At 38.3% G+C, this 25,959-nt stretch overlaps 3 protein-coding genes and 1 long non-coding RNA gene across 4 annotated transcripts in view; 2 read left to right on the forward strand and 2 right to left on the reverse strand.

Moving 5' to 3' along the window:
- Positions 1–649: 649 nt before the first annotated feature.
- On the forward strand, positions 650–3,357 carry prop1 (PROP paired-like homeobox 1). Its single transcript, XM_020935854.1, has 3 exons — positions 650–722; positions 2,499–2,725; positions 3,013–3,357. Exons 1-3 carry the CDS (start codon positions 650–652, stop codon positions 3,355–3,357), a joined length of 645 nt encoding a protein of 214 aa, XP_020791513.1.
- Positions 3,358–3,677: 320 nt separating this feature from the next.
- LOC129411529 (uncharacterized) overlaps positions 3,678–25,959 on the reverse strand; it is a 74,714-nt gene continuing 52,432 nt past the window's right edge. Inside the window, exon 2 of the long non-coding RNA XR_008633338.1 lies at positions 3,678–6,405. This is a non-coding gene — a long non-coding RNA (uncharacterized LOC129411529). The remainder of the gene's footprint in view (positions 6,406–25,959) is intronic.
- Positions 6,550–13,829, reverse strand: mcfd2 (multiple coagulation factor deficiency 2, ER cargo receptor complex subunit). The gene is made up of 4 exons (XM_020935743.2): positions 13,725–13,829; positions 12,847–13,023; positions 9,629–9,788; positions 6,550–7,593 (listed from the first exon to the last, which is right to left on the reverse strand). Exons 2-4 carry the CDS (start codon positions 13,020–13,022, stop codon positions 7,462–7,464), a joined length of 468 nt encoding a protein of 155 aa, XP_020791402.1. The 5' UTR covers position 13,023; positions 13,725–13,829; the 3' UTR covers positions 6,550–7,461.
- The window catches only part of ttc7a (tetratricopeptide repeat domain 7A), a 144,674-nt gene continuing 143,121 nt past the window's right edge, over positions 24,407–25,959 (forward strand). The window contains 1 exon segment of the mRNA XM_055162616.1: positions 24,407–24,611. Within this exon segment, the coding sequence (XP_055018591.1) occupies positions 24,482–24,611 (130 nt within the window). The 5' untranslated portion in view covers positions 24,407–24,481.

A 25,959-nucleotide genomic window follows, 5' to 3' on the forward strand; every position in this document is an offset into this window, starting at 1 on the left:
GGGTTATATGGTGCTAGTTTCTGAATGGAGATTGATAGGAAGTGAGCATGGGGGCGATTCTGGCTCCATGACGCTGGCGACAATTAACTTTATGTACAAAAATGTCACTCCTTTCTCTGTAACTGCTGCAGTGAGCCTTGCCGTTTTGGTCTTAAAATGTTTGTTTTAACCCAACAGACATGATCCTGGTGTTTTTATTTCGCTATTTTATCCATCAATTCTTCTGCTCCACATTTGGTCCTATAACGGCCAGCCTCGGTGAGCTTCATTTGACTGCAGCCGAACGCTATGGGTGCACTTTTTTATACAGTCTATGGTCTAGAGCAGAGATATTCCAGTACTGTGTGGTTTGTGTGGGTGGGTCAGAGGTGAGGAGGGGGTGAGGTGTGAGGCTGGGGGGTGAGGAGTCATTGTGGGGGGTGAGGGTGGGGGGATAAGGAGGGTGCTGGGTGCTCAGGTGAGAGTCCCGTACCTGTACCTGAGAGGAGCAGGTCCGGAGCAGAGATATCCCAGTACTGTGGGGTTTGTGTGGGTGGGTCAGAGGTGAGGAGGGGGTGTCAGGTGTGAGGGTGGGGGGTGAGGAGGGTGCTGGGTGCTCAGGTGAGAGTCCTGTACCTGAGAGAAGCAGGTGTGGAGCAGAGGAGCAGACATGTCCCAGCTGAAGGAGACACAGGGGAACCCGGAGTTGTACGCTGAGATGGCGACAGTCAGCTCCACTGCAGGTAAGAGACAAATAAACACAAAATACAACATCATTTTGTTACTTTATTTCACTTCATTTTAGTACTGATGATTGGTCCTGCACAGTCGTATATAACATGAAATTCGGATTATTTGGTAGCAGCGCTTGTATTTGGTATTGTAAAAACGTATCACCAATAACATACAATAAGTTTTCTGTGTAGGTTATTGTTATGAAATTGCAACTTTTAAAAAGCAATAAAAAACTAAAGCAGTCTGGATGTAAGGAGACATGTTTTTCAACGCAACATGCTTTTGTTTTAATATATTTTTAGAGCTAAAATGACGTGGTTGACCTGGATGCTCCCATTTTTGAGCTGACATAAGGAAAGAAACCTAAATTTACAGCTGCCATTTCAAAACAAACTTAGCAAATACATATTTCAAAAGGGGAAACAAATTTAAAAAGATTGTTATAGAATGTTACTCTAATAGTTTTGATTTGTTGGCACGTGGTAATTAAGAAATTGCACGCTTTAAATTAAGAAAATTAAAGTTGTACAAGAGTTTAGATAGCACCTCTCCATTAATCTGATGAGCTGGATGAGTGGACGTCTCTGCAGATTAGTGACTTTGTGCCGTAATCTGGTTTAAACCTGGTCGGTTCTGGTGTCTGCTTCTCACGAGTGTTTGTTCTCCTCTAAATCTGGAAGATCTCGGGTGTCCATTCTCCGGCTGGGCACTCCGCAGACGTGTAATCCCTCTTTTGGAATACTTTTGGGACTGTTTTTGGATTGTGCTGTCCTTCTCTGTCCTCAAAACACATGTTGGGAAGATAAAGTGAGCAGTGTCAACAGCAGCTGTTGATTTCTGCACTGGCCTGTACTGCCCTACAAAAACAGAACGACGTAACATCATGTTGGGTCAAAAATTAGTTCATGTCTTTTTGGGGGTATTTGAGACCTCCTTTATCATGTGAATAAATATTGTGAACAATATTGAGCTCAAAATTGCTCTTTGACCCTTATTTGTCAGTTCCTATTCTCTTCCTTTGTATGATGAGCCAAAAATAAGGAGTCGTGCAAAGCTGGAACTGACAAAAATGAAAAGGTTTGTTTTACATTCTGGTGAGTTACGGTCTTTTACCTTTGTATTGCAGTGTTACTGACAACAGCAGACAACAAACACATAGACAATGGTGAACAAGAAAATGACAGACCTGCAAACTCCTCAGAGAAAAAAAGGTGACAGTGTCCGACGGTCGCAAATGGGGGTGTAACATGAGAGCTTTAATTCCAATTAAAAATAATTTAATTCAAAATGAAAAATACTTCCGCTTCAAAAAGACAATGTAAACGCTTTATTCCTAATGATTATTTGGAATTAAACTTATTCGGAATTAAACTTACAGCCGAATTAAGTGGGTGGTTTATTCCGATTTTAAAGTCAAATTAATTTATTCTGCAGTCATGTAAATGTTTATTCTTCTTAAAAAATAATTCCAGTCTATTTAAATCAGAATTTAAAAAACACCCCCAAAACTCTAGGGTCTATGCGATTCACGTGAATGACCCAACTGCCAACTGACCAAGAAAAAGGCGATTGTGGCCAAAAAGAGACAAGTTTGCAGGTCTGAAATGACTACAAAAGTCTGTTTAGTTGTGGATTTGGCAACACAAAATCAGCTTCAGGTCAAACAAATTAACAACAGATAGATCTAAATATATTAAAGAGGCACTGTGTAGATTTCCGGGTGTATTTTAGGTGTAGTAAGGCGACAAATATATATTTTTTCTGTTCTCCTGTCTTGTGCACAGACATAGAGGCTGGTCGGAGGCCTCCCCTGTATGGCAGTCCTGTTTTGCCCGGTGATGGTCGGAGGGGCAGAGCGTACCCCTCCCCGTCCCGCAGACGCCACCGCACCACCTTCAGCCACAGGCAACTGCAGCAGCTGGAGGAGGCCTTTGGGATGAACCAGTATCCGGACATTTACCACCGAGAGGAGCTGGCCCGAGCCACGAAACTCAACGAGGCACGCATACAGGTCAGGACAGAAACTACAGATGTACAGAGACGCACAACACACAAAAACTACAGGTGTACAAGTACGCACAACATATAAGTCTGAAACAAATCTACTGGCATATTCCTGGGTTTCAGCTTCCTGTTATATTCAACAATTTTTAGACCTTCCCTATTCAAGACATTATATTTTGTTAAAAAATTGTTAATCGCCATGGCAACGGTCCTAATTCTTCTATTATGATCGCTCAGATAGCTCAGTTTCCTTGTATGTTTGAATAAGAGCCCCTCGTCTGTCGTCCGCCTCAGGTTTGGTTCCAGAACAGACGAGCCAAGCAGAGGAAGAAGGAGCGAGCGTCCCAGAAGGTGCTCTCTGTGCTGGGGGGGCACCGGGCTCTGCTGGGGGGCGTGTCTCTACCACCAGGGAGCATCAGTCGTCAGTTTTACCCCCAGCCGCTGCCACACCTGCCCCGCCTGCCCCCCATGCTCCAGCCCGGGCCGTACCCCAGACACCCCTGTACCACGGGCGGGCACCAGAACCCCCCTCAGATGCAGCACGAGGACTGGTACGGGCCCCTCCGAACCAACCTGCCCCCTCCTGTGTTCTCCCTGACGCCTGTGCAGTCGCTCGATACTGCCCCCCACTGGAGCTAAAGGGAACAGGCAGGTTTCACATGGTCGTTTGTAGTGAGGTCCCTGAGCCTGAACTTTGTTTATTTTATTTAAATGTAGTTTACGTGTCCTAAAATCACTTTAGTATGTGTAGTTAGTCATATATTACACAACTGATTAGTTTTAATCTCGTCTTCCTAGGTTCATAGAAAACATTTACTGAAATTCTTTCAAACATTATTTTAAAGATTTTTTATTTACAGAAAAAAATGCCATCTATCACTGCCTAATTTTGTTTCATTATTTTATTATTTTCTATTTTTTTTAGAGATTAATCATAAAAAATGAAATAAAGAAATGTCTCAATTAATTGTAAAGTTTATTTTGCAATATATATTTGACATAACAGAGACAACACAGTTGCGTCTGTGATGTTTTTACACTTTTAAATACGTACATTCAGTCATCTGAATGAATCAAGTCAACACTGAGGCATAAACACATTTCACACAAACAGATGAGACGTGAAACAACTAGAAATGTTGAAATATTTAGACACAGAGCTCACATTCTGAAATGTATCTGTGCTAAAGGCAGCAAACTTCTGAAGAGCCATAGATCTGTATAGAAAACTCAAAGCAAATCAGATTTTACTAAATGTAAACGTCAAATGAGAGCTACAGCATCACATGGTGAATGGTGAAAAGATTTGAGAGCGACAATTTGCACTGTTAAATATTTCACACACACTCCTGTGTTTTGGATCAAACCCAACGATGGACTGGACCAATCACAGAGCAGCTCCGTGGTCCAAATGATTCAAAACAAACATGGAGGCAACAAAGGCACATAAGCTGCTGTTTTAACAGAACTATTACATTTTGAATATTAGCAGACCATTTCACAGGTCTGTGCTTTTCTGCAAACAGGATGTGGCAAAAGTTTGATTAATCAGGGAAACCATCAGTAGCTCACCACACTAGAAAAGACTAAACGGGTTCTAACTTTATCTTACAGTGTAAAAAGTTCAAAATGTACATTCTCTCAGAAATGATTCTAATCTTGAATATGAGCCGGACTGAAATGCTGCATGAATCTGTCAGTGTAAACAAAACAACACACTCTGCTGTAAAAGACTAAAGGCCACAAAGATCCACTCTCATCATCGCACAAAACACAAAACTCACTCACTCGTTTGGTCCATGAAGCTGGTTCAACAACTGAGCTCAGATTTTTAATAATTCTGTAGATCTGGGCTGATTCTGGTCTGTAGATCTCCTCAACTTTGACAGAGTCTCTTTTATATCGATAAAAATGGACCAGTTGAATCTGAAAACCAGTTGAAAGTCTGTATACCTTAAGTAGCTTCATTATCTGTGGTCTATTGAATAAAAGAGGAAATTGGACAGAAGTGTGTCAAAACCATTATGCAAATCAGTGCACACAAGGCAGATTGTTATTGTAAACTACAGAACATGAAAAGTCAAAATGGTCAATTAAAAAAACAACATTGACAAATTAAAGCTATAAATCTAAGAGGCAGTCTTGTGCGTGGTCTCCAAAATCTCCTGACGAACTGTTGGCAGGAAACAACATGTGCTAAACTGTACTATTATTCTGAATCCGTGTATCATTTGTTCATTTGCTTTTCAAAATAAAACCAAAAATAAGAAAATGAAAAAACAACTATTTTCTTCATTATTTCTCTCTAAAACCAAAATGAAAAAACAGATAACGATTTGTTTTTTCAGTTTTCCATTTTGCGTTTAAATGAAAAATGGAAAAAAACGGACAACGGCCGTTTCCCGTTTACGTGACTTCCGTGACTGCGATGCCAGACTGAACCAGGACCAAACCAGGTCCGGGACCAGACCAGGACTGAGATCAGGACCAGACAGTGATTGAAACCTGGACTAGACTGGGATCTGACCAAGACTGAAAACGGATTAGATCGGGTTTAGTCCTTAGACTGAAATCAAACCAGAACTTAGACCAGGACTGAGACCAGGACTTAGACCGAGATCAAACAGAACTGAGACCAGAACTGAGACCAGGATTAAGACCAGGACCAGACCGAGACCAGACCGGGACTGAAACCGGGACCAAACCAGGACCAGGGCCGAGACTGGGATCAGACCAGGACTGAAAACAGTTTAGACCTGGTTTAGTCCTGTTTCAGTCCTGGTTCAGTCCTGGTTCAGTCCGGCATCGCAGTTTAAGTCACGTAAACGGGATACGGACGTTATCGTTTTTTTCCATTTTTCATTTAAACACAAAAATCGAAAACTGAAAAAACAAATCGTGATCTGTTTTTTTCATCTTGGATTTGGAGACAAATAATGAAGAAAACTGTTGCTTTTTTGTTTTCTGACTTTTGGTTTTATACTGAAAAACAAATGAACGAACGATACACGGATAATTTTGGCTCCATTTAAAAGAGTTGCTTTCATTTTCAGACCTAGTTCTTAATTCCTAGTAGAAAATGAACAGCTCGATACTCTCTCTGCAATGATATTTTTGCAATCCACCAGACCAAAAATGCCAGTGCCATTAAATATCTTCAAAAAGTAGTAAAAGGAAAGATAAAAAATGAGCAGAAAAGAAACATAACAGTTAAATTATCCAAACAAGTTTATGCTTAATTTCACAGTTCATTCAAATTGAGTGCAATACTTAAAATTCAAAAACAAAAGACATCTACCGGCACGTTTCTGAAGGATTGCAAAAATATAGTTCATCAATATTTGTTTTTGTCAGTATATTAAAAGGTGCTCAGTGTAACTTTTCTGCCAGTCTCTATAGAAATAATTACCGTATTTTTTGGACTATAAGTTGCACTTTTTTTCATGGTTTGGTTGTTTCCTGTGACTTATACTCCAGTGCGACTTATATATTAAAATTTTCACTCTGACAGCCGCGAGAGGCTCTAGTCTTGTGTGTCACTATCACTATTACTCCTGTATCACTGTCACTTCACTCTACTGCGCATGTCTCCTGTAGAAAAAGCCGCTGTCCTGCTATAAGTAGTGAAATATTTAGCCGAAAACGGTAATCGAGCAGCAGAAAGAAAGTTTGAAGTGAGCGAGAAACCTGTGACAGGTTCACTGAAATTTTCCTGGAAGTCACTGGATAGATCGACAAAGCCTGGAACTTCAGTGACAACCAAAACCATCCTGTCGGGAATTCAGAAATGCCAGGAATAATTCTAACTGGAACTGATGCTGAGTCTGACGACAGCTACACAGAAGAGGAAGCGGCTCTCTGGTTTACCTCTGGAGGTCGTGGAGTTGCTCAGAAGTGACACTGAGGATAAAGAATTCAATGGATTTAGTGATTTGGAGTGAGATGGAGAGTTTGTTAAACCTGTTCTGTTCTGTTGTTTATGTTATAGTTTATCTGAAGAACTGTTCATATGTGACGTTAACAGTCTGTTGTTCTCTGTTCTATTGTTATTTCTATAACTTGCTTTTCAAGATGAAATGTCGGTTCCTGGTCTCTGATTTTATAAAATACATTTCCCCAAAAAGTGCGATTTATAATCCAGTGTGACTTATGTTTTTTTCTTCTTCATCGCTCATTTTTTGGCTGGAGCGACTTATAGTTTGGAAAATACGGTAATATAAACATAAATTCAATGCATTTCTAGCAATAAAAACACCGTAGCTGAACACAAATGAGCAAGTTTAAAGCCGTACTGTGGAACACACTAAACAAAATATTTCCACAGAGACAGGAGGCAGAAAACTTACATAATGCACCTTTAAAACATTAGGTAATTCTCAAACTGTGGTGTGTGTGCTAGTTCAGGTTGTACACGTAATTCCCTTCAGTTCGATTTTAGTTCTAGTTTCAATTTTATTCATATTTTTATCCTTCTTTGGGTTGTTTAGAGCTTCCGTAGTCCCATTTTAGGTCTGATTTTGCCCTAGTTTAGTGTCCTGCTGTAGACCTGCTTTAGATCTTGTGGGACTTTGAAGGCTAAATATTTTCGTAGGTGGTACTTGGTGTGAAATGTTTGATTGTTTGACTGTTGTAGATGAAATATCGGCCACCTCTAGTTTTAAGTTTCTAGTTCCTGGTGACGTTTTGTGTGCGCTCACAGTCTTAGAGCTGAAATAAGTCCGTGTCACAAGGGGGTCACAGACTTTACTCGAGGGATTTGGCGAACTCTGCGTAGTCGATGTATCCGTCGTTGTTTTTGTCGTCATCTTTGAGAACGTCGTCGATGAGGGTGATCAGGTCTTCCTCCTTCATCGGCGCGCTGTCCTCTCCTCTCTCCTGAAAAGAAATAATAATTGATTTGAGTTCATTGTGTATAAACTTCATCCTTTCTTATTTCAAAGTAAAATAAACTGATCTTAACTAAATAAATTTGCTATTATGGACCACAATCATTTTTCGTCACACCCACAAATCTTCTGTTTGGTCGTTTTATTCTTGGGTTTCAGGCAAAGGTTTCCTCCCTGATTTGAACGATTTGCTGTGACAATGGTCCTGTTGTTATAGTAACTTTATATCTGTTGAATTGTGAAATGTCCTCAAAATGGAGCTGAAACTACACTACCAGACAAAAGTTTTAGAACACCCTCATTTTTCCAGTTATTTATTGCAATTCAAGTCGTGCAAAGGGAAGAACTGAACAGACAGAGGTTAAAAAAAAGGTAAAAAATAACAAAATACAAGCCCAAGCTCTGCCAAAACTACCTCAGGAAAAAAGAACAAGATGGTAAAACTTGAAAACATGAAGTGTCCAGCAGCACAGTGTCGAAACTTAAACCCCATCGAGCTGGTTTGGGATGAACTGGACAGAGGAGTGAAAGACAAACAACCTACAAGTGCCACACATTTATGAAAACTTCTGCAACAGACTTGGGAAGAAGTAAATGGTAATTAGAGCGCTCGCTGGATCACCGCTGAAGTAAATAATAAGCGATCAGGTGCTCTTCGGAGATCCCAAGTGGGCAAATGACTTACTGGATGAAAAAAGGAGATCCAAGGCAGTCCAATATGCTTTGTTATGATTTTATTTCATGTCACACGCAACTTGGGAAGAACTTTGTGAAGAATATTTGATTTCTATTGTAAAAAGAACGAACCATGAATGTGTTCAGCTGTTACATCTGCCAAAGGTGAACACACTTTCATGAATCAAAAGTTTAGAATATGTTTCAGTCAACAGTAAACAGCAAAAAAATTTAAAAACTGTGGTGTTCTAAAAATGCATAATATCACAATCACTGCAAAATTAGAATATGGAGAATAGTGTCTATAAATGAAATCATTCAAATTGACTGCGAAAGAAGCTGCGTATGTATCCCAAACAAGGGTATAACGTGATATTTCTGTACTTTTGTGGTCAATTCTATGGTCTGTATGAGTGATACATGATCCTCAGCAAATACATTTACAAGCACATTTAAGCAGATTACTAATACTTTTTAAAAAATATCATCTGAATGTTGTGATCATAATATTGGCAAAAACAACAAAAACAACAAGCTTGTACTAACTTTGCACTTCAAAAAACAATATAAAAATCAAATCTTACAGAAATACCTAGAAGACGAGATCCATTATCTTCAAAAGTAAACCACAGCTATTAATTATATTATATTATCATAATTTTCATTATCTTTTATCTTGATACGATCATGAATGATCAATTTTGTGCCTTCTTTATCATTATTATTATTTTGTACGACCATAAACGAAAACCAAAAAAAGGCATCTTTAAAAAACTGAAGATAAGAACTAAGAAAAAAAGTGATTGTATTTCTGTTAGAGGGATGGGTATTTGGAAACATCTGAGTGATGATTTTAAAAAGAAAAATATAACACTGTAGAAGCCTTTAAAAAAAAAAAGTATAAAGCATTATGTAAAGATATAGAGCTCTGGAATGAATGAATTTGTTTGTTTGTTTGTTTTTTATTTTGTCTCTTATATATGCAGTAAGTCATAAGTGAAATTGTAAATGAAAACTTGCTGTTCATACGCCGCTTTTCTTTCTTTCTTGGAATTCTGTCATTGTTTAATAGGGTTAATAGGGCATTTTAAGTACTTTTACTTCAGCTTAAACCCTTTTGGTCACGATCCATGGGGTTGTAGTTTATGTTTTGTTTTGTTTTGTTTTGTAGTGCTGCAAAATGACCAAATAAACTACTTCTACAGTCAATATCATCCACCTCAGGCTGAAACCCATGAATATAAAGATTAATACAGACACTCAGGTACCAATAGTGAAAACCAGGCACTGTTCCAAGTACCAAGTGGTAAAAAAAAATGCAGTATTATTGGTGTATAAGTCCACAGTACCTCTTTGTGCACGTGTGTGATGGCCGTGGCCAGCTCCAGTCCGTCCAGCAGGTTGTTCCCGTCGTAGTCGTGCATTTTAAAGTAGTGCAGCTGCAGCTCCTGAGGCGTCATGTCTTTCTCTGGTTTGTCGATCACACCCTCCAAATGCTCCATGATGTGACTAAAGACAAAAGATCGTAAAGCCTAAATATCTCCTCAGACATACAGACAACAGGCAAATTTATTAGGTCATCATCCCAATTCTCCAGAGATAAGATAAAATGTGTCAGAAAATGTTCAAGTATTGTACAAATGTGGATAAATTAGACACACACTTTATTTTTTTGCAGCATAATTGTAGGAGGATGAAGTAACACTGGACCAAAGTTCCTTTTTAACCCCGAAATCCAGAGTTATTTTAACATTTTGAGAGCAAACAGATAACACTTTGTAGAGTTATTCTGATTTAGCTAAACAACACACAGGTGTTTTATTTTATTTTTAATTCATTTTAGTTAATTTAAGATGAAATTATGTGCAAAACTGGTTCAAACTGGTCTTCTCTCACAAGAGTTTGAAGTGGTGAATGGGAGGAGCCAAATTAACACTAAGAGACGTTGAATTAACACTAGAGAAGTTGATTTAACACTAAGAGAAGTTGAATTAACACTAGAGGAAGTTGAATTAACACTAAGAGAAGTTGAATTAACACTAAGAGAAGTTGAATTAACACTAGAGGAAGTTGAATTAACACTAAGGGAAGTTGAATTAACACTAGAGGAAGTTGAATTAACACTAAGGAAGTTGAATTAACACTAAGGGAAGTTGAATTAACACTAAGAGAAGTTGAATTAACACTAAGAGAAGTTGAATTAACACTAGACACTAGAAGTTGAATTAACACTAAGGGAAGTTGAATTAACACTAAGAGAAGTTGAATTAACACTAAGAGAAGTTGAATTAACACTAGAGGAAGTTGAATTAACCTCAACCACATCAACTCTGACAAATAACCCCAACTCAAACCCCCATTTAACTTTCAAATAATTAAAATAACAGTTTTGGTGTTAAAAACAACTCTGAAATATTTTACCCTAAAATTTTAACCCTCCAGTTTTTGCTGTGTGAATTCAGACTTTTAAACCAATACATTTCTACCTGAACCCAAGATTTAATACAAACTTATATTCAATGTTTGGGAGCGTCTGGGAGATTTAGAGCATGTTTTTAGACACTGTTTTTCTGTATTTGAAAGTCTAAAGTCTAAATATTTTCTCAAACATATCACACCTATCGTTTCTTTTAGTATTACAGCCATAATTATTGTGCTCTAATAAATGTGTTAATGACCAAGTAAAGGCCATAAGTAAAACTATTTCTATGATTACCGGTATGTATATTTTCTGTTGAGGCGTCTACCACCTGCTTGTCTCCATGATCCAAAGATGTTCATTTTGTCTTCTTATGTACTTTAACTTCTTGTTGTGTCCTGTGTAACTTCTTCTCGTATTTTTTTATTTTTTTTTGAAGACAATACAGTAGAGTGTATTTACCTTGTTGACATGTTTCGGCTGCTGTTGTTGTCATCTTCAGAACTGTCCTCGGTGTTCGTGGTGATGTGTCGTATATCAGCTGTTGTTACTTCCTGTAGGCGTGGTCGCTCAGACTGACCACGCCTCCCGTCGCCCGATGTTCTCTGGAGGAGGGCGTCCCAGGTGTGTGAAAGGAGAAACGTGCCATCATCCTGGTTAATGCTGTCCGTGCCTCGTTTCCTGATTTCAATGGCCTCCCTGATCCAGCGTTTGAACTTGTTGTTTTCCGATCCAATGACCCGAGCCCCGTCCCAAACCATGATGTGTTTATTCTTTTACAGTGGTCTGATTTGGCGGATTTTAGGTTTTCCTGTTCTGCTTTGTCTTTTTGTGTTCTGGTGAGTCTCCTTGACGTTTCCTTTTCGCATTCCTTTGGTGTCCTGAATGTGAAATGCCCGGCCAGTTTCCGCTATGTATGATTTATCGCATGATTTACATTGGATTTCGTATATGACGTTGCGTTTTATATAACCGCATTAAGGATTGGGACGGGGCTCGGGTCATTGGATCGGAAAACAACAAGTTCAAACGTTGGATGAGGGAGGGAAACGAGGCACGGACAGAATTAACAGTGATGATGGAGCGTTCCTCCTTTCACACACCTGGGACACCCTCCTCCAGAGAACACCGGGCGACGGGAGGCGTGGTCAGTCTGAGCGAAACTGCCAGGTCCATCAGGCTGACCACGCCGACAGGAAGTAACAACAGCTGATATACGACACGTCACCACCAACACCGGGGACAGAGTTGAAGATGCAGCAGCCGAAACATGTCAAAAAGGTAAATACACTTTACTGCATTGTTTTTAAAAGAACTCAAGAAGTTAAATTTGTCTCCATGATGTTATACTTTGCCCAGAATGTTCCTCAGTTTGCCTTTAAATGTATTTCTCTTCATGAAAACCAGCAGATCACAACCTGAAGCCAAGTTACAGGTCAGATCCGTGGAGAGGCGAGTCTGCTCACAATAGGAATACATGTTTTTCAAGGTTTAAGAGCTAAAAACTGTGTGAAGGAGAGGTTTCACAGGTCTTTCCTTCCCGCAGCTGTCAGACTGTACAACAAACACTGTTAACACTGAACATGTGCCATTCAACTATCTATGTGAAATTATTTTTAAGTCCATTTTTAAATAATTTTTAAGCCATTATTTATTATCTGTTTTATTGCATGTTACCTTTCTCCTGCTGTTCTTGAATTGCACGTTGCAACACTGGAATTTCCCCACTGTGGGACTAATAAAGGCATATCTTATCTTAAAACATTTGGAATAAATGTAAGATCGAAACATTTATTACCATACAGTGGCAAAAAACCATGAAGACAAGCGCCTGTAAAATGGAATATAGTAGAAAAATACAGCAGGGTAATAATTTGGTTCAATCTTCTTTCTTCTTTGGTTTAAGTTTGAGTGTGATTTAGTTCTGAAATTTGTAGATTTTCATTCTGAGATGCAAAACTAACTTAAGAGACAGTGTTCCTGAATTGATTAAATAAAATTACAGGTTCATAACAAATTAATATTTTAATGTCGACTGTTAAACTAGCAGAAGATCTCACTGTCACTTTGATATGTCAGTGTGTTATAAAGTTCACTCGTTTGTTTACATAAGGCTTGATTTCACTATCACTATCACTGGTTACTCACTCTTGATCCTGAACCATGTTTTTATCGAATCGGCCGTGAGTGGGGACGTGGCCTGCACTCTCCCCAGCCGCTTCGCCCTGCTTCTGCTCATGATGATCCCCGTGAGCGTGAACGGTCAACAGGAAACAGCACAGGACCACCCAGAGCCCCCCGGACAGCGGAAAAGACCTCCTCATACTGTAAAAAAAAAAAAAAAAAGACAGCGACAAAATCAAAGTTATTAAGTCATCAAGGAATTTAATAATATCATCCCAATTCTCCAGAGATAAGATAAACTGTGTCAGAAAATGTCTTAGTTGAGAAGGAGGTTCAAGAATTGTGCAAATGTGGATAAATTAGACACAAACTTTTTTTTTTTTTGCAGCATAATTGTTGTCATATGTTCGTTATTATCAGAATAATCATTTCTGCAAATGAATTAAGACTTTAACAGCCAATAAATTTCTATCTGAACACCAGTTAAGATTTAATACACACTTATATTCAATGTTTGGGAGCATTTGGGAGATTTAGGGCTTATTTTTAGACACCGTTTTTCTGTATTTTACCTCTCATCTTTAGCCAAATTATTGCTTTGTGCATGCATGGCAATAAATCGTTACAGATATCAACATAAGTCTATTGACAGGTTGTTTTGATCCTGTAACATAAACAAGAAATAACGACGCAATGCAAATATTACTAATTAAACAAGAATAACTGGGTAAATTTAGCCTCAAGCTTGTTTAAACCATTTTGTTTACTCAAATCTTGACTAGTGTCGTGATTCAGTCCGTGCGTCAGCGTGTCTAGTTTACAGCGTGGAGGCAGACTGAAATGTTAGAATAAATACCGTAAAAAAAAAAAAAAAAAAAAGTATTAAAACAATGTTATCTTACCTGATCAGGAGAGAGTTGTGTTATTGAACTACAAGTGGACGATTTCTGCTTTTTGGACCTCGTGTCTCGCCGTCAGGGACTGGGACACGACAGCTCACTGTGATTGGTCAAACGAATCAAAGAGTGTGAAAGAGACAAGATAGGAGCTCAAATTACGAACGCATAAACGCTTGAGGAAACAATAAATAAATAAAGCAAATACACACATAAATTAATTAATTCACGCATATTTATGAATGGATTTGGTATTTTATGACATTTTGGGCTTGTCTTTAGCTTTTCAGAGCTTAGACCCGACAACAGAGAAGGCCCTTTGGTTTTAAGTCTCGTTTTAGGCAACACCAGCTGGAGCTCGGTTGTTAGGTAGAAAACAGTAAATTTCGCTTCTTTTGTTTTTTGTTTGTTTATTTCTAGGCCAAAATCTATGAATGGAAATCAAGCATCTATTACACATTGATATGATAACGATAAATTTATTCAGATTACATAAGTTCACATAAATGGTAAATGATAAATTGCATTATCATGCAGTAATCAACAGATAGTTATTTTTACAATTATTTTTGCAGTTATTTTACATTGCTAATCACAAATATAATCCCCAAAAAATAAAATAAAAATAAATATCAATCATTCCAATTTACTTGTAGACTATCTGATAAACCTTGTTCAACTACCTTTACAAAACGAAAATGCCAAAGAACTAGTAATTTTGGCAGTTGCAAGAAATTTTCTATGTGAATCTTTACATGGGGCACAGTTACATGCTTATAAAACATTATATATTTATTAGTGTGCAAAGTTAGGCACCAAAATGATACGTTTATAAAGATATTAGGCATTTCATTCATAAAATTTTAATTATTTGGCACAATATGTATAATTTAGTCCCTTGGAAGTACTTGGAAGAGGGTGGAGAGCTCCTTGTTGCTTTCGAGAAGGTTGGAGACCCCTGTTGTAGCCTGTAAGCACTATCCTTTGCATTGCACTATCTTGTCTAAATAAACCCTCTTTGTCTTGTGTCAGTGTCTGTGTTTCGCCAGCAGGGGGCGGTACACGGGCTGAGCGGTTCTCCTCCGGCAGGGCGCATGGATCTGCACCATGGCCGGGTGTCACTGGGCTGCAGGAGAGATGTCCCGACGCTTCTCTCTGTCCGATCCGGAAAAGTCGCCGACTGCGAAAGAAAATGACGGGCCCATGTCTCTGTTCAAACGGCTGGAGGTTATTTCACTGTTTTAAAGATTGTAGAAAGTCCCTGAATAGCTCTTTAGTTAGTCTCCACAGTGACCAAATCCCCCCGTGCGTGTTTACGTGCAACCTGTAGCCTCCTGCAGCCATGTGTGTGTCTCCAGGTAAAACCCCACAACATGCAACAAATGAGCATTTTCTGCAATTAAAAACGCCAAATGTCTTTAACATCAATTAAATCTAATGCAGAATGATCAGTTTAATTAATTGACTCAAGAATTTGATCAGTCACAATGCTGTTATGTGGTACAGTTAGACCTATTTTCATAAGAAATATCACAATTTTATGATATTTTACCATTTAATCGTGACCAAATGGCATAGTGAAATCCTCGTCCATAGATCACCTAAAATGCTGTTATTCTTTTTTTTTATGACTATGTGGTGGAATAAAACACCACAATTACCACTTAATGTTAGTAAAAAATCAAAACAAAACTCGAAAATGACTAAAACAAAAGCATGGTTCATTCATGTTTGTTTTTATAGGCCTATTGTCAGAAGAAATATCAACATGTTTATGATATTTTACCATAATCGTGAGAAAACGACGTAGTAAAATTTTATTATTGCAATTTTTATGAATATACTGTGCAATAAAACACCACAAATACCACTTAATGTTAGTAAAAAATCAAAACAAAACCCAAAAAATGACTAAAACAATCCTTGTCCTTGTCTATAGATCACTTAAAATGTTATTATTGCATGTTTTATGAATATATTGTGCATTAAAACACCACAATTACCACATAATGTTAGTAAAAAAACAAAACAGAATTCGAAAATGACTAAAACAAAAGCATGGTTCATTCATGTTTGCTTTAATTGCACTTAAAAAACTAAGAAAACTTGCATATTTACTCTGATCAGGCTTGCATCTCCACAAACCTGACCCTTATATTTGGCATGGATGAGGATTTTCTGCTTTTGTCTGTGGAATTGTAGTTCCTTTGGCTGTAGTATGTCACATTATGAAGTAAAGTGTATTTATCTCCGTGAAAAAGGTTCCCATATGCTTTTAACTTTCTATTTTCATGGAATCATAGTTTAGTTTAGTTTATTTATTTACTTTTATACACTACATACTATCACTTTAACCTAATTATCTGGGCATGCCTAAAGTTGATGTTCGCCAGTGAAGCAGCAGTAGCTCTTGCGAGTATTGTTGCTCTTGTTTTTGAGCTCGTCCTGATCCTGTTAAAGTGTTAGTGTTTAAAGATTATCATGGCGGCTCAGAGCTGCGCAGGCCCACACTCTTTTACTCACAGCAGCGGCACAGATCAAGCCCTCTTCAAATGCCATGCGCTTTTCAAACACTGACCTTTCCCAACCAAAGCCCAGTGAAAAGCAACGGAGCAGGTTCAATATTCACTAGTACACCAAACTATAAAGGTGGTAAGACTTTTTTTTAGACAGATTTGAACATCTGACCTGCAGTAGTTTCAATTGGTTGGTCCAGAAAACACAAAGTTAACAGCAGAAGAGAATTATAATTACAAACATGGAGAAATTCACTTGTTATGGCAACTTCGATGTCCCTTTTTACCCGGGACAGACCCAGTTTTGAGCCCTGTGTCCCCTGTCCCAGCAGATTTATCCAAAAACCATTTATTTGTCCCAGTTTTATACAAGAAATGTCCCACATGTCCCTATTTTTGACCAATTTGATCCCTACCAACACTAAAGTGAGGCATAAATTGTCACTTCTTTAGGTAAAATACAGAAACCCTGCTTAAAAATGTGACTATATTGACTTATGAATGGGCAGAGTGCAGAACAATTTTCCTTAAATACACAATCGTTTCACAGTTTTATTATTACAAACCAAAAGAAACAGAAAACGCACACTAAAATTCATGTAGAGGAGCAGCAAGACAAAAGCGAAAAAATGCACAGCACACTCAGATGGCTGATGTCCAAAAGCTTTTTATTTTTAAATAACGTTTCGGCAACAAAAAAAAAACTTTTGTCAGTATATTTTCTTGCTTTGGACCACATTAATTTTACCAACCACCACAAACCAGGGATGTCCCATTTTTTTTATTTTGAAAATCTAGCCACCCTGTTCATACTCACTCTGATACTTCGCAGGGACATCGCGCTGGGCTTGTTCTACTACATGTATGTCTAATGGTGGAATGTCTAGCAGTTACCGTGGTGACATAATGCACACATTGTACGCCTAAAATGTTTAAAATAGATTTAAATGGCACAATTTTAGGAGCCTGTGCATAAGGGCTGTGCAAAAATATTGACATATCAATATATTGTATCGTTTAATGTGATGATACAATATCGATATCGTGGGCTGTTGTATCGATATATCGCCAATAGTATTTTTTGGTATATTTTACAAAATTATTACAGTTTTGTTGCATTGTTTAGTGGAAGGAAATTCATTCATGCGACACATTTGACATTTTCACTGTTTTGATGATTAAAATGTTTTTGTTTCATATGAACTTTGCACAAAAATTGGTTCAACAAAGACTTTTAGTTTCATAGCCACAATTTAGACATTATTTTTTATTGAACCATATCGAATCGATTTGAAATATATCATATCGAACCAGCCAATCAGTGAAGAGTCATACATTCTGTGTTGGCAACGATTCCCGAGATCGAGGATTTAAAGCCGGAACAAAGAGAATGTTTGGTGAATTTTATCAAGGGGAAAGACGTTGTTGCCCTTCTTCCTACGGGATTTGGCAAAAGCTTAATATACCAGGTAGCCCGTTAGCGGCGCATTACATACATCATGACCAAATAGGAGCGATTGGTTAAATAAAAACAAGTACCTGCCTACCGTCGAGCGAACAAATCTTAATGCTGCGAGGTCAGACAGTTTCTACAAAGTGAAACCGGCTGATGAATCAGGCTTTATGCTGCTCTACAAAGGAAAAAGTCCAACCAAAAGTCTGCGCTGACAATTAAAGTAGGAAAAATGGCTTCCAAGTTTCGATGTTTTCCCTCTTGTGTGTGTCAGAGGTGCATTAATGATCACGTGTGTTTATGTTACCAGATGATGAAGTAATATTTATCAATCACAACCATCGCCACAGATTTTACCTTTGACATCTAAAAGTAGAGTTGAAGTACAGAAAATGAAATAGCGTGGGGAGATCTTTTACTGTCAAAAAACTTTCAGTATTCTAGTTTGTGTTGAATAAGAAATTGTGATAGTTTCAAGTCTGTATTTTGTCCCATTTCAGAATTAGAGAAGAAAACATGTTTCAGTATCTGTGCGTTGTGCAAAACTCTCCTGTAAAACAACAGAAAAGTGAAGTATCTGTGTATCTGTGCTTCAGTTCGTAAGTTACAACATTTGTCGCTGCTGTAAATACACGTTTCCTTTGTATCACTTAAGAAATTGTAGTTACTTCACATTTCACGTCAAGATTTCTCAAGATTTCAGGTCAGATTGGGTTAAAATAAAACAGATTAAAGCCTCAGACAGAGCAAAGTATCAATATATCATCAAATGTAAAGAAAGAAAAAGTTTTGGATAAAGGAGCAGACATGGGCTCATCTAATCTAAGACGAGTTATAACAAGAATGCAATTTATATAATATTAAAGACAACGCAAATACTGGGCCAGGACTAAAAAGATCATATGCATAAACTGTTACCATGTGAACCATATTAAAGGGGATTGATAAACCAAAAGTCAATAATAATTTCCAAACATTCTTGATCTTATAAACCATCGTTGCAAAACACGTAAAAGTCCATCACAAATAAATGTTTTGTTGCCAAGGGAGTCGGCCTGTAACTGCGATTGTGTTCTCAGGGCATTGGCGTGGACTGCGCACACAGGCCGCGGTGTTAAAAGAAGAGCTTTGTGTCGGACTCAAAGAAGGGCTGGTGTATTTGCTCAAGGTTGGGATGTGTTCATATGGACAGTGAGAATAGGGAGGCAAACTCTAGAAAAAAAAAACTACAATCTGAATTTGAGTTGTGATATACAAAAGGCCCAACATCATAGTATTTTAGAATCAACTTTTGAGTTTACTGAAAGCTGGTTTTAGTCGTCAGATGCAAAAAAGATGAGCTATTTCCGCTTTCTTATGACGTGATTTGCATGAGAACCAAAACCCAAACTGTAAACAGAGGCAACTTGTTCATGTAAAATCTTTATTGAAACTATACACAAATCAACATGACCATTTTTGTCAGTAACATTTGTATTTGGGAGCAGCTTCTTTTGAAACTGCTCCAAGAAAAAAACAAAAACCAAAACAGTATTTATTGTATTAGGGGTGTGCAAAAATATCAAAATATCAATATATCGTATCGCTTAATTTGATGGGCTGCTGTATCGATATATCTCCAAGAGTATTTTTGGTGTATTTTACTCAATTATTTTGTGACAGTGCTACAGTTTTGTTGCTTGTTTAGTGGAAGAAAACTCGTTTATGTGACACATTTGACATTTTCACTGAGTAAAATGGGTGTTTCCTATTAACTTTGCACAAGAAGTGGTTTAACAAAGACTTTTAGTATCACAGCCATTATTTTTATTGAACCGTATTGAATCGAAAAGCTCACTGTATCGAGATATGTATCGTATCGGCGACTTCTTAATGATACCCAGCTCTAATTGACATTGACATTGAGGAAAGGTTTAGTGTCTCAGGTCTGGTGCCCAAAGTCACTCAGATTGAGCTTGGCCAGTCAGGGGACAGTGTGGTCATGTCACTGTGGAGAAGTCTACGCCACCAGAGGGTTTTGGGTGCTCCTTCTGAGGCTGTGGAAGAGACAACAGCAGCAGAGGTACAAGAGGTCCAAGAAATTTCTGGAAATGCAGAGGTCATTTCACTTGAGAACGAAGGTGAGATGACCAAAGCGGATCCAGAAGAAGACGCCTCGAGCTGTAAATCAACTGATGAAGAAACAACAGGACCTCACGATGAACCAGTTGTTTAAACTGAAAATGACAAATCAACACTGGCAGAACCTGATTCTACTCTCAGTGTGATTGAAGTTCCCCAGTTTGATGAGGTACAAGCAGAGGATGGACCCAAGAACATCACCAAATAGAAGAGAAAAACAAGACAAGAAGAAACGAGTAAGAGCAAAGACAAAGCACAGAAGAAGTTATGTCTACCAGAGGATGAAGGACTTGTTTGAAGATCAGAACACCACAGCAGTGAACATGAACCAGGTCCAGGCCACTCAGGAGACAACACAGACAGAAGCTGAAGTTACCCCAAACATGGAGGTTCAAGAATCCCTGTGTGAGAAGATGGAGATCCACCGCTGCCACCAGAAAGTCTGACAAAGTGTAATAATGGCAAAGTAGGAAAAAACTTACAAAATGTGTAAAAATACTATTAACAGGTAAATACAGGGTGATACTGTACATTGTCTGTTGCCATAGGATGGACAGTGGATGGACTTTAGTGACTCATAACAGCATAAAAGTACGTGGAGCACCTCTGAGCATAAAAGTGATAACATCGAACAGAGAGAGGCTAAAATATCACATCTGCAAGGTGCACAGAAGGAGGCAACATGGACTCTGAGTCAAATAAATATGACAGGACAGGCTTATATTATTGAGCTGTGCTTTTGTAGACGTCTAAAATGCACCACAGTAATACAACAATGCAATACTGTCAATTGAGCTACTTACAGTTTACCCAAAATTTCCCTGGGAAGGACCCCAGACCTAGCCTGATTCATCAGCTGGTTTCACTTTGTAGAAACCGTCTGACCTCGCAGTGTTAGGATTAGTTCGCTCGACAGTCAGCGGGTACTGTTTTTAAAATTTAACCAATCGCTTCTATTTGGTCATGACGTATGTAATGCATCACTAACGGGGCAAAGCTTTTTCCAAATTCCATAGGAAGAAGAGCAATAACGTCTTTCCCCTTGATAAAATTCACCAAACATTCTCTTTGTTCCAGCTTTAAATCCTCGATCTCGGAAATCGTCGCCAACACAGAATGTTTGGCTCTTCGCTGATTTGCTGGTGCCCGAACTTGCACTTCCGGGGTTTTTGCGAACCGTTTATTGTATTTTGATTCCTGACCTAGTCGCTGGAGAGAAATGAAATTGAGCAGAGGCACTAGACACATATTACCACATATTCACTATTCAAATTAAACTAAGTCTTTTTTGCCCTCGAACCGGTCACCCTACATTTAGAAAATAAGTCATAAGCTACCTAACTTTAGCCACGAGTTTTTCATTCAGTCTCTCACTTTTTTGTTGAAAATGAAAACGGTCTGATTAAATCTACTTTGTATTTTTTAGTCGCTGAACATTGCACCAGTAGAGATACATGCAGAACACCCCCAGCATGATGTCACTGCAAAATATCAATATGGCCTATACCGTCTTACAAATCAATAACACCCTACTGCTAACATAGGGCCTTCCACTGAACTCGTTATAAACTGGCCAAACATGAAGGAGATCCTCTCTGCTTACATTTGCTTAATGTATTGGAATAAACACAACTTGCTTGGTCAGGTAGTTTTCCTCCCACATGCAGCCAGCAGCTAAACAAACCATTAAGACTCAGACTCGGGTTTACTGCTCTGCAAAAACAACATCTACGAGACTTAAAAAACGCCATATTACGCTATTTTCTGATCTATTTATAATGTTTTTGCTCATCGTAAACAGACCTGGAGTTGCGTTTTGTTTCATTCCCACATGTTTAACTCACAAATCCTGCATATTTTGGGTTTATTTATTTATTTTTTACACTTTAAACACCTTCACTAGGAACATTTGGATGATTTTGGCCCTGGAATTGCCAAACTCTGCTGAATTAAAGGTAAAGAAGCACTGTGAATGAAACAAAACACACATCCGGGTATGATTTTGATGAGCCTAACAACATTATAACACGTCTTAAAGCTCATCAGAATCAACTTTGTGTATTGTAGGACCTTAAATACAAACTTCACATATCTGGTTTATGTTTATATCTGGTAAATGTTTATCAAAAAGAACAGATGCGGTGCCCATTTTTCAAAGTGACATTTCTACATTTTTGGGCCTTGCCTATATTTAACAGTCTAATCAAATACTTGAACCTCAACCAAAACAATTACAGGCATGTTTAAGCTCATTTCTTACAGGCTGCAGAACACATGACTCATTATCTAATTATTGTTACCAGGAAACTTTCCAATATTGAGATTCTATAGAGCCTGTAATTATCTTTATCGAGAGAATTAAAACAACAAGGACTTGCTTTTTTATCAAGAAAGGCTCATTACCAGTGAATAGTCTATCACAACAAGTAAAAGAATCAAGAAACAGCGTACAAACTTTGTTTATTTTATTTTACAAGAGAGTTAATCAAAGAAACATTAAAAAAGATGCTTTGTACCAGACTATAGCTCTGAACTCATGTCCATCTGCAGTCAAACAGTCCAAAATATCAAAATATCAATATATCTTATTGTTTAATGTGATGATACAGTATTGATATCGTGGGCTGCTGTATCAATATATCGAGTATTTTTTGGTATATTTTATTAAATTATTGTGTTACAGAGCTACAGTTTTGTTGCTTGTTCAGAGGAAGGAAACTTGTTCATGCGACACATTTAATATATTCACTGTTTTGATTATTAACATGGGCTTTTTTCATATAAACTTTGCACAAGAAGTGGTTTAACAAAGACTTTAAGTATCACAGCCAGGATTTAAACATTATTTTTTATTGAACTGTTTTGAATCGATTTGAAATATATCGTATCGAACCGAAAGTGCACTGTGTCCAGTTATGTATCGTATCGGCAGCTTCGTAATGATCCCCAGTTCCCTCAGCCGTATCTTCCCTGATTTCTCAGTTTGTATAATTTCCTTTATCATCAGTTTGCATCAGATTTTATCCCCATTTCTCCAAATTTAGTCGTCAATTACACCCAAACTATAATCCATACAAGCAGAAAGTCTTGTAAGAGGACAGGGCTTAAATTATAGGGTAATGTCAGAACACAATACTGAGGATGGGGGTTTAGCTCGAGGTCATGGTGCAAAGGACTCTAGGTTAAAATTACTCTGAATTGTCTCTTTAAATGCAGTATAAATTTAGAGTTTCATTTTGAGGAAAGTCTTAGAAATAGGAAAAATCTGGAAATGAGGGAACATAGGGCTGACCCTGCATAAAACACGCCAATTTATTAGGGATGTAACGATATCCAAGTCTATATTATCATGATATGCATCTCATGGTACGATATTTATTGTGATCATTTGGAGAGGTTAGGATAATTGTAAATGGGACACTTTTTTCCTTTTAAAATACCTTGACAAGATTTTGGTGTGAATTATTTCTGTCATAATCCCAAGAATTCAAGTAAAAAACATATTTCTTCATGTTTTCTGAAAATAAATAAATAAAATAAATAAAAAAAAACAACAGTTTTCTTCATTATTTGTCTCCAAAACCAAAATGAAAAAAAAAACCTGACATTTCGTTTTTTCACTTTTTCATTTTGTGTTTAAATAAATAATGGAAAAAACAGATAACGGCCGTTTCCAGTTTCCATGACTTAAACTGTGACGCTGAACTGAACCAGGAATGAATCAGGACTGAAACAGGTCCGGGACCAGACCAGCACTGAGTCTGGACGAGGACTGAGACTGGGACTGAGACCGGGACTGAGACGGAGACCAGACCAGAACTGAGACTGGGACTGAGACTGAGACTGCAGGCCGGGACCAGACCGGGCCTGAGACCAAGACTGAGACCAGGACTGAAACTGGGCCTGAGACTTAGACCAGACCAGAACTCAGACCAGAACTGAGACCGGGAACAGGACCAAGACTGAGACTGGGACTGAGACTGGGACTGAGACTGGGACTGAGACCGGGACCAGACTGGGACCGAGAAGAGAATGGACCAGACCGAGACCGGCACTGAGACCGGGACCAGACCGGGACTGAGACCAGACCATAGGACCAGAACTGAGACCGGGACTAAGATCGGGACCAGACCAGGACTGAAAAAGGTTTAGTCCTGGTTTAGTCCTATTTTAGTCCTGGTTCAGTCCGTATGGGTCGCAAAAGTCCTGCATCACAGTTTTAGTCACGGAAACTGAAACATTATCCGATTTTTCCATTATTTATTTAAACTGAAAAAACAAATCATTATCTGTTTTTTCCATTTTGGTTTTGGAGACAAATAATGAAGAAAATAGTTGTTTTTTCATGTTTTTATTTTCAGATTCATAATGAAAAACGCATGAACGACTGACACACGGGTTTAGCTGTTCAACCTGTGTGTCCTGATGAGATTTGTCCAAAGCAGGCTGCATTATAGTCGAGTACAAAGCGCTGCTCTGGTGTTATCTCGCCTGTTGAAGTTTGTCACATTTACAGCCTGTTTACACTGACTCAACCTCCGCTCCTCCGTCCCTCCACCCGCCTCCTGCTCGCACTTTACCCGCTCTCTCCTCTCTCTCAGTCCGCCGTCACTCCCATCGTGTCCGGGGACTACTCGCACCAGTACGGGCTCCATCAGCGGGACAAGGCGGCCATGGCAGTCCGCATCTCCTTCACTCAGGTCCGGGTCGAAGCGGAGCTGGAGCGGTACCGGGCCGAGTGCCAGTGGGAGCGGATCCCGGCGGCGGTGGAGCACATGCTGGCGGCGCGCATACACGAGGACGGTGAGTCAGTCCCGAGCACCTTTCAACACCTTTACCTGCAGTTTTACCTGGAGTTTGGAGAGTTTGGGGAAAGTTTGTAGTAGCGCTGCGTCAACTGCGATTGTTTTGTGACGCGATCGTAAAGATGTTGCGATTGGATTTGCGACGTAATGTTTAGAAAGTGGGATTAAATGTCAAAGTCCGCATTCATAGCGTAAAGGTGTTATATTACGTCCTATGTACAGGGTTCCCACGGTCATGGAAGTTTGTGAATTGAATGACAGTTTTGGAATTTTATCCAATCCAATCCACATTTCGCAAGCAAACTGTTTACAAAGTGCTGCACAAATACATAATAATAACAATAATAAAATAACTATACTAGTCTTAAAATAATAAAATCAGTCAAATAAAATAAGAGCAAAGTTATTGAATAGCAATAAACCAATAAAAATACATTAAAAATGATAAAATAAATAAAAAACACAGAGGTCCACACAACTCACGCGGTGTTAAAAGCCAGAGAATAAAAGTGGGTCTTAAGATGAGGCTTAAAACGTTTTAAGTTTTAGTATCTCTTTCAGGCAATTACAGCTTCCTGTTAAGTTATCATTAGGATATTATGATTATTTCCAAACGTATGCGCTTTTTGTTTTAAAGAGATGAAAATAAATGCACTGATAGTATTTTGAATGATAAAAAACTATAATACCAAAGCGTAAGGTGAGTGGAAAGGGTTAACATTTCATATTTAGCCCTAAACGTTTGATCAGTTCTATGTAGGTGCCATAAAGTCATGGAAAATTCACTTTAGGTCATAAAAAAGTTTAGAAATTTTGTGGGAACCCTGAATATTTGGCATGTTATAATATTACTGTTGTTGTCAAAAACATAACCTACCTGGAGTTGTGTTTTGTTTCATTCACACATGTTTAACAGTTTAACACTTTATTATTAGTCTGTCTACATCTCCAAAGCTCAAAATGCTCTGTTCCACCTCGTGATGTCATGAAGCTGTCGTTTTAAAGTTAAGAGCTACTTTTTATCTTATTTGCAGTGTGTGTGAATGAAACAAAACACAACTCCAGGTGTGTTTGTGATGAGGAAACATTATAAGCGTAATATAGGCCCTTTAACATCTGGTTTTGATCATTTTGTTGAATATTAAGTGATTATAGTGGAAATTCTTAATGACCTCACAGCTTCCATTTACTTTATGTACAGTAGAGATTGGCAGTCTCAGCGCTAAAATAATCCAAATGATTCTAAGGAAGGTATATCTAGTCTGTATGTCTAGTACATGACATCACAAGGTGGAACAGAGTGTTTTCAGTTTGAGAGAAGAACTCAGCCTAAGTATGCAGGGGTG

This window comes from Boleophthalmus pectinirostris, unplaced genomic scaffold (assembly GCF_026225935.1).
Source record: "Boleophthalmus pectinirostris isolate CB_2022bp ecotype Guang Dong unplaced genomic scaffold, ASM2622593v1 HiC_scaffold_5, whole genome shotgun sequence".
NCBI lineage: Eukaryota > Metazoa > Chordata > Actinopteri > Gobiiformes > Gobiidae > Boleophthalmus > Boleophthalmus pectinirostris.

Bases quoted from the DNA above. Each gene is read 5' to 3' on its own strand.
- prop1 (XM_020935854.1), top strand. From the start codon at position 650: ATGTCCCAGCTGAAGGAGACACAGGGGAACCCGGAGTTGTACGCTGAG. The intron at 723-2,498 runs GTAAGAGACAAA...TCTTGTGCACAG, and splicing joins GACAGTCAGCTCCACTGCAG to ACATAGAGGCTGGTCGGAGG. The intron at 2,726-3,012 runs GTCAGGACAGAA...CGTCCGCCTCAG, and splicing joins TCAACGAGGCACGCATACAG to GTTTGGTTCCAGAACAGACG.
- mcfd2 (XM_020935743.2), bottom strand. From the start codon at position 13,022: ATGAGGAGGTCTTTTCCGCTGTCCGGGGGGCTCTGGGTGGTCCTGTGC. The intron at 9,789-12,846 runs GTGAGTAACCAG...TTTTGTCTTTAG, and splicing joins AACATGGTTCAGGATCAAGA to TCACATCATGGAGCATTTGG. The intron at 7,594-9,628 runs GTACTGTGGACT...ATTTCTTTTCAG, and splicing joins TCACACACGTGCACAAAGAG to GAGAGAGGAGAGGACAGCGC.